This window comes from Rana temporaria, chromosome 5 (genome assembly GCF_905171775.1).
Source record: "Rana temporaria chromosome 5, aRanTem1.1, whole genome shotgun sequence".
Lineage (NCBI taxonomy): Eukaryota > Metazoa > Chordata > Amphibia > Anura > Ranidae > Rana > Rana temporaria.
Window position 1 is genome coordinate 95,991,810 of NC_053493.1, and position 12,469 is coordinate 96,004,278.

A 12,469-nucleotide genomic window follows, 5' to 3' on the forward strand; every position below is an offset into this window, starting at 1 on the left:
TTTCAGCCATAGCACACTGCACTATGACCGCATACAAACTGGACGATTAACTGCATCCAGAAACACAAACTGGCTGCTCCCAGGGCTGGTGGGAGTCCCTAATTATATGGAACTGTTCATTTGAGCAACAATAGCCGTGCCGGCCATAGATTTGTACAGGGTACAAATTAGTCTGCGCTGCTGCTGTTCCCACGCACTGTTTATGTCTAGCTAGTGACTGACAACAAGAATCACTGATTCTCACTGGCAGCTGCCACCATGTCAATGGGAGAATGATGCCCCTTTGTTGGTGTCAGTGGGAGGAATGATGCCCCATCATTGATGGCAATGGGAGGAATGATGCCCCATCATTGGTGTCAGTGGGAGGAATGATGCCCCTTTGTTGGTGTCAGTGGGAGGAATGATGCCCCATCATTGATGTCAGTGGGAGGAATGATGCCCCTTTGTTGGTGTCAATGGGAGGAATGATGCCCCATCATTGGTGTCAGTGGGAGGAGTGATGCCCCTTTGTTGGTGTCAGTGGGAGGAATGATGTCCCATCATTGGTGGCAATGGGAGGAATGATGCCCCATCATTGGTGTCAGTGGGAGGAGGAATGATGTCCCATCATTGGTGTCAATGGGAAGAATGGTGCCCCATCGTTGGTGTCAATGGGAAGAATAATGTTCCATCATTGGTATCAATGGGAGAATGATGTCCCATCACTGGTGGCAATGGGAAGAATGATGTCCCATCACTGGTATTAATGGGAGGAATGATGCACCATCACTGGTGGCAATGGGAAGAATGATGCTCCATCATTGGTGGGAATGGGAGAAGTAGTGCCCTTCCATTGGTGTTAATTGGAAGAATAGTGCTCCATCCATTGTTGATGTCAGTGGGAACAATGATGTCCCATCATTGGTGTCAATGGGAGGAATGATGCCCCAACATCAGTTTCAATGTGAGGAATAGTGCATCATTGTTGGTATCAATGGGAGGAATGATGTCCCATCACTGGTGGCAATGGGAGAAGTAGTGCCCTTCCATTGGTGTTAATAGGAAGAATAGTGTTCCATCCATTGTTGATGTCAGTGGGAACAATGATGTCCCATCATTGGTGTCAATGGGAGGAATGTTGCCCCATAATTAGTGTCAATGGGAGGAATTATGCCCCATTGTTGGTGTCAGTAAGAGGAATAATGCCCCACCATTGGTGTCAATAGGAAGAATGGTGCCCCATTGTTGGTGTCAATGAGAGGAATGATGTCCCATCACTGGTGGCAATGGGAGGAATGTGCCCCATCGTTGGTGCGAATGGGAGAGGTAGTGCCCTTTCATTTGTGTTAATAGAAAGAATAGTGTTCCATACATTCTTGGTGTCAATGGGAGCAATGATGCCCAATTGTTGGCGTCAATTGGAAAAATAGTGCCCCATTGTTGGTGTCGATGGGTGTAATGATGCTCCATCGTTGGTGTCAATGGAAGGAATGATGGCCAATCATCAGTGTTAATGGTAAGAATAGTGTCCCATTGTTGGTGTCACTGGGTGGAACGATGTCCTCTCATTGGTGTCAGTGAAAGGAAAGATAAAGACAAGCAAAGGGCTACATCTTACCCATAGGCCTCAGTTTGGAGTGTGCATAGCCTTGAATGTCATTCAGTGTACCTCTAAGTGAAAGTATACCATCATTACTACTCTATTAGTATTCAGTATGGTCAGTGTGGTGATTGTGTTACAATGTTTTGGACTTTGTACAGTGTGTATGTACAGGGATGTCCTTCTATTGTGGGAGATACAATGTAACCAGCAGGCTCAGCAGGGTCACACATGCGCAGTGGGGCCGGCAGGGCAGCTCTATGGGCGTGCACGTGTGTAGGGATGCGGGGGCGCGGACTGGCCGTCTCCCGGCTCTCACTCTCGGTGTGTTCTCTCATGTCTTTGTGTCTCACTGCAGAGGAGCGGAGCAGCCGGCGTGCTCTATTGTCTACTGCTAGTTGCGCTCCCCCGCCGGCTGCTCCCCCCCACCCCCATCCCCCGGTGATGCTGAGAGCGGGGCACTAGTTCCAGGACAGTGAGGAGCTCCCCCCGGCCCGGCAGGGATACAATGAAGGATCTGAAGAAGTATATGACAGAAGGTCTGCTGCAGTTCACCATCCTGCTGAGCCTGGTCGGGGTGAGGGTGGATCTGGAGTCTTACTTGCCCCCCATCCGGGAGATCATTCTGGGGAGCAGCTCTGCCTATTCCCCCATTCCCTTCCACAGCCTCAGCCTGCACCCCAAGAGCCCGGAGCTGGACTCCTTCTTCACCGCCAGGAGGCTGCTGGACGAGGTGAGGGCGCTGGGGGACCCCCATATCCCCAGGACTGAGCTCAGCGCCTGGTTGGTTCACGCCGTAACCGGGGATGCCGAGGCTGGACCGGTCAGCGTTCTGCTGGGAACCAATGAGGAGAGCCCTGCTGACCCCCCAAGTGACAATGAGGGCCCCAGCCAGACACCTGCCAGGAGCAGCAACCTGCAGCCTAGCCATGACCCCCCATCCCAACCACACATCGCTACCGAGGCCGGCCCTGGAGACTATACCAAAGAGGTAACCTACCCCTAGGGCTTTATTTCAACCATACTTCGTATGCTTTATCCATAGCGCTTCAACGTGGGGCCACTACGTAGGCAGGGGGCGGACTGACCATTCGGGCACTGTGCCCCATCAGGGTTGCCAGCCTCAGTAAAACCAGGGACAGTATGTAAAAATCTGTGTTTAAAAAAATGTGTGGCCCCATAATCTCCTATTGCCCGGGGGCCCCATGAGTTGTCAGTCCGCCCCTGCACGTAGGTGATCTGTGCTCACTCAGCGCCCCACCAACTACTTCTGGTTACTATTGAGGACCAGGATCTGGTAGGCCGATCAGAAGCCCACCCGCCTGGCTCCGGGGTAAAGAACCCCCAGAAAGCAACCTAGTATATACCAGAATTTGGCTTGATTTCAGCCCAACAGCACTTAGACTGGAGGGGTAGTACTTTGGGCCAATCAGGTGTTCTGCCAGTGCCTGCACATGTGCTGACAGGAGGAGAGAGCAGAAAGATGACCCTATCAATCTTCTGCTGCTCCTTCATTGCCCAATCACAGGGAAGGGGCAAGGAAGTGACTGAACTATGGTATTTAACTACAAGATACACCAGCACCCCAAATTGACGCGTTTCACATATTTATTGTGAAGACAACATTAGTGGGTCTTAAGAAACTGACATTTCGAAGCCTCATGAGGTCCCTTCCTCAAGGTGACCTAGCCTTTGTTATGTTGCCTTGAAGAAGGGAACATGCGAGGCCCCTAAGACATTGGTTTCTGATGGCCTTATGTTATCTTCTCGATAAATATGCTGTTTGGAGTGCTAGTGACTTTGTTTCTGGTGTTGGCAGGCCCACCATCCATGGCATGGCCACCGTCCACGGCAGGCCCATCATCCATGGCAGGACACTTCAAGCACCCACTGATTACCTGAAGGTCAAGTGCTAGGAGGAGTGCAGCTTCTGTTTGGGTAGCAAGAGGGTGTCTCTGTTTGTAAGGGGTCTGTAAACATCAGGACTGGCTGAACAGAATTGACAGTTAACTGACACTGTATCTGTATATCTCAATGTTGTTTGACTGGAGCTGACTTTTTCTCATCAATTTGAAAAAAGAAAAGCCAGAGGGACTATGTGCACTGACCAGTAACTTTAGCGATGCATCTTGATGCCCAGTGCTTAGATCTACATTGGCATTTGTATATTGTCTCTTACTGGCATGGTAGGCAGGTGGCTATGTACCTGTAGTAGGCATGATCTCTGTATCATAGATCAGTGGGTACAGTTTACATAAAAAGGGGTGTGTTGAAATGTGTCGTAGAGCTGCACAGGTCTTTGCGTACATGCCAGCCTACGTCCACCATAACAGCCATCATGTGGCCTGGCATAGGTATACCCACGTGCACAAGTCCTTGCAAGCCCTTTCCTGGTGAGAAATTACCAGTCTGTGGCTCAGAGCTCTCATGTAGCAGGCTTTGATTACAATCGTAGGTGTGCGCAGCCTATTGCATTAGGGTGTGCACCACAAACCTTCAACATATGCGTTTGACATATTTACCGGCCTCTTCCCCGCTCCCCATTCAATGAGGGGAGCACATGGGAGACCCAGGCAACAGAAGGAAATGAAACAGAAATGAGGGGTGCCATATATTAACGATCCCCTATATTTTCCTCCTGTGGCAGCTGAATGTTGACAAAAGGGAGAGTAGGAGAAGCCTACTTTCAGCTGCTGCAGGAGGAGAATACAGATCAGTTCCACTAAATTCCACCCACACCTCTCCTGTCCAGGTTCTGAGGGTCGGCAAGGAAGGATTGTGGTTTACCTATCACCAATGACAGGTTGCCAACCCTAGGATTAGGGTGTGCCCAGGCACAGCTGGCACACCTATGATTACAATTATGGGATTGTTGAGGTTTTGCTTTCACTTTCTGGTGTATGTTTTCCACATAGATCTACCTGTATGTATGTGCCAGTTTGTGATATTAAATGTACAGACACACGGGCTGATTTCCTAAAGCTGTAGAGAGCAAAATCTGGGTCAGCTCTGCATAGAAACCAATCAGCTTTCAGGTTTTATTGTCAAAGCTGAAGTTAGAAGCCGATTGGCTACCATGCAGAACTGCACCAGATTTTGCACTCTTCAGTTTTAGTAAATCACCCCCAGGCCTTTGTTTGTAGAATAGATGTCTGTTAGTGGAGAGCATGTTGTGTCTGTAGTGTGGTGCACCACGCCCTGCCTGACTTTCTTGTGTACACTTATTATATATGTTAGGAACACAAAACCGCCACAGCCCCAGTAATCCGACGGGTCTGTTGGAGATCCTCCTAGAAATATGTAAATATTAAAACAAAGAATTGGCATGACTGTCTCTTTAGATGATTGTATTGTCTTTTTGTTTATGGCTGTTGAATGGGGTGGTGGTTTGGCAGCGGCACGTCCTCCTACATTGCCTCGGAGCATATTCTCTCATATTTCATATAGATCAGGTGTAGAAGAACCTCATCTGAACTGGAAGGGATGGTTCTCCAGGTGTTGCAACACATGTGAAACTTAATAATAACCTCATGAAATCTTTGAGCAATAAACAGAGGAGATTATGTTCTTAAGATTTCAAAGGTTTATATTGAAGAGAAGTGAAGAGAAATAAGCTCATCTCTGGTTCATGGAGGATAATGGAGAGGAGCAGGTGCACTCAGCATCTGTCTGTTAGCTGGTTAGAAACATTTGAGCTCCTGGATTAGTGTAGTGTCTGGCCTATATTACACCTCAACTTGTAGTAGTTCCAATAGTAATAGTGTTTCATCTTCAAGAATGTAGACCGGGGGGTTCCATGGAGTCCTAGGTTTCCTACAGAGGTTGCTGGGGGGCACCTTTCTGCCTCTCAGATAAGTTCCCACTGACAGCATTGATCGTTTTAGCTCTCTGTTGAGCCCCACACACATGGGCCGGATATCAATAGAAACCAGCTGACGTTTGGCCCGTGTGTGCGGCAGCCGGTCCGGCTTCTGTCGAAGAGACATGATTGAAAAAGGTCTGCCAATCGGCGCTCTCAGCCATTGACCGGTGTGCTCTGGCGGAGGCCGCCCCCCTATCAGAACACAAGATCTCAGCAGGGAGATCACTGTACTAACATTGGATTGTTACAGGATCTCCTCCCGAGCTCTTTTTTTGCATTCAGCCCATTGGGTTGAACAGAAAAAGAAACTGATAGTGTGTACTAGGCTTGGCTATACGTGAATCCTTCCTTCCACCAGTGGGTTCAACATAAACAAAAATTACCCAATTCCCCCATCCACATATTCAATGCTACTGCTGAGGCATTGTGTTCTGACTAGGGTTGTCTCGATACCGATACTACTATCGGTACTGATACCGGGCATTTGCCTGAGTACTTGTACTCGGGGCAAATGCTCCGATATTTCACCCCGATACCTGGGTAGTCAGGGTGATCTGTGCTGTGGAGGAGTTGCAAGCACTGATCACCCTGTATAGATTTAAAAGTCTGACAGCCACAGCCGGTCCTCTCTCTTAAACCCCCCCGCCGCGGCTTTCAGCGGTGATCGGTGCTTCTCTCCCACACACGATCACCGCTGACTGTCCTCCAGTTCCCCATCCGTCCGTCTCCATGCTGCGCCATGTCTCCCTCCATGCATCTGTTCCCCTTCATGCTGCTCTGTTTCCCCCTCCGTGCATCTGTCCCCCTCTCTCCTCCGTGTCCCCCTCCGTGCTGCCGCCCCCCTCGGCATCTCAGGATGGAGAGTGAAAGTAGGAGCCGGTAAACCCGGCTCCTTCGTTTTCTGAATGGACAGAGTCAGTGATCTATTCACATACTGTAACTGAAACGTAACCTCCAGTGATTACGCTGTCTCAGTTAATGAATGAATGAAGAGAAGCCGCTGTCTTCTCTCCTTTCATTTTCAGTGCAGCGGAGGCTGCTGAGACAGGGACTGGGGAATATGTGTCCCTATTCCCTTTCTCTGTCTCAAAGGGGAGATGTCAGAGGTATGTTAAAGCGGGGGTCCACCCTAAAAACAATTTTCTAACATTACATCCAGCATACTAACGACATTTACAGTATGTAGGTCTTTTTTTTATTTATCGCCGTACATACCGTTATATTGAGATTTTCTCCCCGGCTTCCGGGTTCTGATTCCCGCGGGACTGGGCGTTCCTATCCCTGGGTTAGATGATTGACGTCTGGTGAAACAGTTCCCATGTCGCACAAGGCGCGTCGCCAGATTTCCGTAAATAGCCAAGCTGCTAGTCGGCGCTATACTCGCAGCTCAGCTATTTACGGAAATCTGGTGACGCGCCTTGTTAAAATCACAATATAACAGTATGTACGGTGATAAAAAAAAGAAGACATGCATACTGTAAATGTTGTTGGTATCCTGGATGTAATGGATTTTTTTTTTTTTAGGGTGAACCCCCGCTTTAAGACTCCTGATATCTCACCATAGCCCCCCAACAGGGCTGATAAAAAAAATGGCAATAAATAATAATAAAAAAAATTAAAAATAATAATAAACAAAAAACAAACACTGACACTGCCCCCCCCCCCCCAAAAAAAAAATAAAATAAAATAAAAAAGCTTTGTAAAAAATTAAATAAGAAGAAAAAATACTGACACATGTGCCACTTTCACATGAGATTAAATTAAAAGTATCGGTATTCGGTATCTGCGAGTAAGTGGAAAAAAAAGTATCGGTACTTGTACTCGGTCTTAAAAAAGTGGTATCGGGACAACCCTAGTTCTGACAGCAGGCGAGAGTTCCATGCCATCAAAACACACTGACCAGCGTTGCCGGCTATAGCCAACTGCACTGACGGATCGGGGAAAACCCTACAGACTGGTTGTATGGAAGTCAATAGATTCTGTTCAACCAGCCTGTCCATGCATTGATCAAAATGTGTCCATTCGCTGCTGAACTGGCTGAATTGTGATCCGTGTAAGAAGGTAAATCTTCTCAGTGACCACAATTGTAAGGAGCATTCTTTCCACTGACCATTACACTGATGTATAATGAGTTGTAGATATAGTAATTTTTAGCAGGGGTTCCCTGAAACTGGAAAGTTTTCTTCAAGGGTTCCTCTGTGTTGAAAAGTTTGAGAGACCTGATGTAGAACAGTGGTCTCCAAACTGTGGCCCTTTGCTTGCCTTTATCCAGGCCTTGGGGCACGATTCCTCCTACTGACCCCAAATACGGGGGCGCGATTCCTCCTACTGACCCCAAATACGGGGGCGCGATTCCTCCTACTGACCCCAAATACGGGGGCGCGATTCCTCCTACTGACCCCAGATACGGGGGCGCGATTCCTCCTACTGACCCCAAATACGGGGGCGCGATTCCTCCTACTGACCCCAAATACGGGGGCGCGATTCCTCCTACTGACCCCAAATACGGGGGCGCGATTCCTCCTACTGACCCCAAATACGGGGGCGCGATTCCTCCTCCTGACCCCAAATACGGGGGCGCGATTCCTCCTCCTGACACTATCGATAGGGCATTATTCCTACTGCTAAAACCAAGAAAGGGGGCATTTTGTACTCCCACTGGCTGCAGTCTGTCCCCAAATACTGAATGACAGTAAACTGGCTCTCTGTTTAGAATGTTTGGAGACTCCTGTTCTACACCAGAGGTCTCCAAACTTTTCAAACAAAGGGCCAGTTTACTGTCCTTCAGACTTTGGGGGTGGGGAACGAACACAGTGGCTAGCCATACACATCTCAAATTTGTCTGACTCCTGCCAAATCGGCTCGAAATCGAGCCATGGAAGACCTAGTCTGGCTTGTCAAACTTTGATTGGAAAATTAAAGGCGCCAGGTGGAAAATTGTTGAACGATGAGTTCCTCCAATCCGATTCAGTCAATGTTCTGCCTGTTGTATAGCCATTGGTGCTGCAACTGTCTGAATACAACAGCCAGCAATGCAGATTCCTCCATCCATGGGGTTTAGAGCAAAATCGAGTAAATAAATCTTAGTAGCCGGCTTAATTTGCTTTGAAGTGTCTGTATTGGGCACTGAACATCCCAGCCAGAACACTGGTCTTCGGCCTTTGAATTTGGGGTACAGCAGTCAAGCTGGTGTATGTTTTTTGTCTTTATAATCGGGGGGAACCCTAGTTAAGAAGGGCAGCTCTAAAATATATCCCTGGTCACACTTTTGCATTATATAAACATTAGCATTTTTCTGTGTATTTTCAGATTTGGTTGTTGCAATTTTTTTGTTAAAATATGCATTTTGATTTGTCTATGTGTAAAATGCATCTTAAAGTATCATTTATTCTTTAGTCCTAACCATCTCACCCAGCCTTAAGCCGAAAGCGAAACCTCTGACGTAGCTGCCTTACCTTTGTCCTTTGATCTGATATGTCTGTGAGCAGACCGGGAACGGGAACCACCAGATATACATGGAAAAATGATTCACCATGTGTAAACAATAGGACAAATATCCTAGCAAAGAGCTGGTCCATGAACCAACAATCTACAAAGCACAAACTTTGAAAAACATGGAGGCTGCCATTTTTTTTCTGAAAATTCTAGTTGCCTGGCCGTCTTGCCCCTTACATTTTCACTGACATAAAATAAGTATTTGTGTTTTCCCAAGCTTTACACTTGGTTTGGTGACTCGGAAAGAGGTCAACAAGTCTTTTTTTTTTTCTTTTTTTTTTCTCACGACTGGTTTCCTTTCAAATAAATGTAAACCCTATGGCAGGGGTAGGCAACCTTTCAGAAGTTGATCTACCTGGACAACATGGAGAAAATCAAAGATCCCCCGAAGAGGAAAGCTTTGCCATTGTTGCCCTTTAAATTCTTTTGGACCGCTCACCGCAAATTTACTGTGGCAGGGCGGCCCAGCTGCGCAAAGCAACGTACCTGTACATGTTTCTTTTACGGGTCTCGGGCATGCGCGCCACCAGCGACCCGCTCCCACTGTGATTGGACACAGCGGGAGCAGCCGGGACCTGCCGATCGTTCGCAGGAGAGGCAGAACGGCCGTCTGTCAGGCAGGAATCTGGAACACAGATCTCTCTTCCTTCAGTTAAACCATCCCCCCTGATGTTAACCCCTTCCCTGACAGTGTAATTTTTTTTAGCACTGTATTGGTGTCACTGGTCCCTAAAAAGTGATACTTCGTGTCCGATGTGTCCGCCACAATGACAAAGTCCTGCTAAAAATCGCTGATTGTCACCATTACTAGTAAAATTTAAAATGCCATAAAAATATCCCATAGTTTGTAGACGCAATAGCTTTTGTGCTAACCAATTAATATACACTTATTGGGATTTTTTTTACAAAAAACATGTAGCTGAATACATATTGGCCTAAATTGATGAATAATTAAAAAAAAAAAAAATTGATTGGGTATGTTTTATAGCAAAAAGTATAAAATAGTGTGTGTTTTTTTTTTATTGTCTGTCGTTTTAGTTTAGCGCAAAAAAAAAAAAAACGCAGAGGTGATCAAATACCAGCAAGAGAAAGCTCTATTTGTGGCGAGGGGGGGCATTGATTTTGTTTGGGTACAACATGGCACATCAGCGCAATTGTCAGTTAAAGCAATGCTGTGCCGTATAGTAAAAAATTACCTGGTCATATAGGGGTTAAAATCTTCCCGGGCTGAAGTGGTTAAAAAAAAAAATGAAGCAGTGTCCTCTGGCATCGGCCCCACAGGGTCCTCTGCCCCTCCGCTCTCCCATAGCCAGTGGTTGTAAACCCGAAATTAAAAAACAAACTCTGTAATTGTAGGACAAAGGCATAATTGCTCATTATGAAATGCTTAGATCGAAGCTGTTGCAGCGACCCCCGAACACCGCTGTGACCAGCGACCTATCTCCCAGAGTTATTTCCAGGTTTGTGAGCCTCGTCGCTGTGATTGGCCAGAGCCACAATGGCGTCACTCCCCGCGCATGCACGTGGAGCTGCCGGTCACAGGGTGCTGCTGAAAAAACTGCACAAGCGAGCTGTTCGGTGCGGATGCCAGCCTATATGGTAAATATCTCCTTAACTGTGCAGGTTTAGGAGATATTTTTAGTACCTACAGGTAAGCCTTTTACAAGTGGTGTAACGGGGTTTACAACACACAGCCATGTGTAGGGAGCTATCTCCTACCTTACACTAGCTGTACATCAGAGTGGAGGGAGAAGCAGCACAGTGCTGGATGGAGGGCGGGAGCTGTCAGTTAAAGTGGTGGTTCACCCTCAATAACAACATTCTACCATTAAATCAAGCATAGTAGCGCGAGCTACAGTATGCCTTTATTTATTTTTTTGGCCCCGTACTCACTGTTTAATCCCGGAAGATAAGTTTCAGGCTCCCCGCGGGGAATGGGCATTCCTAGTCAGAGGGGACAATGATTGACGGCCAGCTATTGTGCGTCACGCCTCCCGAGTAGGACTCGGCTCTTCACGGTGCTTTACGGTGCCTGCGCACAGACATCGGAGCTGACTGCGCAGGCGCCGTGAAGAGCCACGTCCTATTTCGGCTATTTCCGTGAGGCGTGACGCGCCATAGCCGGCTGTCAATCATGTTCCCCTCTGACTAGGAACGCCTACTAGACTGAAACTTATCTCCGGGATTAAACAGTGAGTACGGCGCAAAAAAATAAAATAAAGGCATACTGTAGCTCACTAGATGGCATGTTAGAAAAAAAAAAACATTTTTTTTTAGGGTGAACCCCCGCTTTAACTTTTCATGTTGTTAAAGGGTCACTAAAGGAAAACATTTTTTAAGCTAAATGGCTTCCTTTACCCTAATGCAGTCTTGGTTTCATGTCCTCATTGTTCGTTTTTGCTGTAATCCTTCTCTGTTCTGCACACTTCCTGGTTGTCTGTTTCCTTATGAAAAAAGTACTGGGAGCTTCTCTCTGTGGTCTCTAATCAAGAAGGTGTGATTACTGTGTGTCTAAAACCCCTCAGAACCAATCAGTTTCATTTTAAAAACAAACACTGCCCTGTATTGGCTCTGTGACTCTGTCCTTCACACAAGCATGAAACTAGATGAAAAACGAAAGTGAAACTGCAGGTACATTATATGATTGATTTTTATCTATTTTTAATCATTTTTAAAAGGAATCAGTTAACTATTATGTCTCTATACCTGTAAACAGTCATTTCAGCAACAACATTTTTTTTCCTTTTAAGCTGATGATTGGTTGTTAGGACTGCCTAGCAACCAATCGCCTTCTGGTTAAATAACTTAACTCATTTCGCTCTGTAAATAAAAGGAGAGTGGCAGAGGCACGGGGAAGCATCGGCACAGCCCTGATCGTGATCTACCTGTTGGCTTGCCGCGATCGGGTTGCTGACTCCGGCCCTATTGACATTTTATGGTGTAACATAAGCAATTGCCATTTATTTAAATAAAATGCTGAGGTAGGTCATTCATGGCAGGATCACCAGGTATTATTTTAATGAAAAGCAGCAGGTTTTAAAATATTAAACCTCTTTTTCCTTCTGTCTCTTGTTGAAAAAAAAAAAAAACAGGAAAGGTGTTGTTTTTTTTTTATTATACATCACATCAAAGCCTGTATGAAATCAAAGTGATTGTGTTTACATATATATAACAATTCTGAAGTTCTAACAGTCATTGTTATCAATGTCATTGCAGGCTTATACATTCTAAATGAATAACGTTTATTGCTGGTTCCAAGATTAGACTGGCTCCAGAATTGGACGTGATTTTTGTCCAACTTTTTAGTATAAAGTCAACTTTAAATTTGGTTAATCATTGGAGAACTTAAACATATTTCTGTTCTAAAATCAATAGCTGATGCCATTAAATCTCAGCATTTACTTTACATTTATGGTTCATTTTCCTTTTTCAATGTATAACTGCAAGGTAATAAATAAGCGCCGTGACAAGAAATCATAAGACAGCTGAGCAGAAAACATAAGGGGAAAATTCACTAAAGGCAAATCCACTTT

General features: G+C 46.2%; 1 protein-coding gene across 1 annotated transcript in view; it reads left to right on the forward strand.

Moving 5' to 3' along the window:
- The first annotated feature begins 1,876 nt into the window (after positions 1 to 1,876).
- The window catches only part of NFE2L3 (nuclear factor, erythroid 2 like 3), a 62,261-nt gene continuing 51,668 nt past the window's right edge, over positions 1,877 to 12,469 (forward strand). Inside the window, exon 1 of the mRNA XM_040352888.1 lies at positions 1,877 to 2,570. Coding sequence (XP_040208822.1) covers positions 2,088 to 2,570 — 483 coding nt within the window. The 5' untranslated portion in view covers positions 1,877 to 2,087. The remainder of the gene's footprint in view (positions 2,571 to 12,469) is intronic.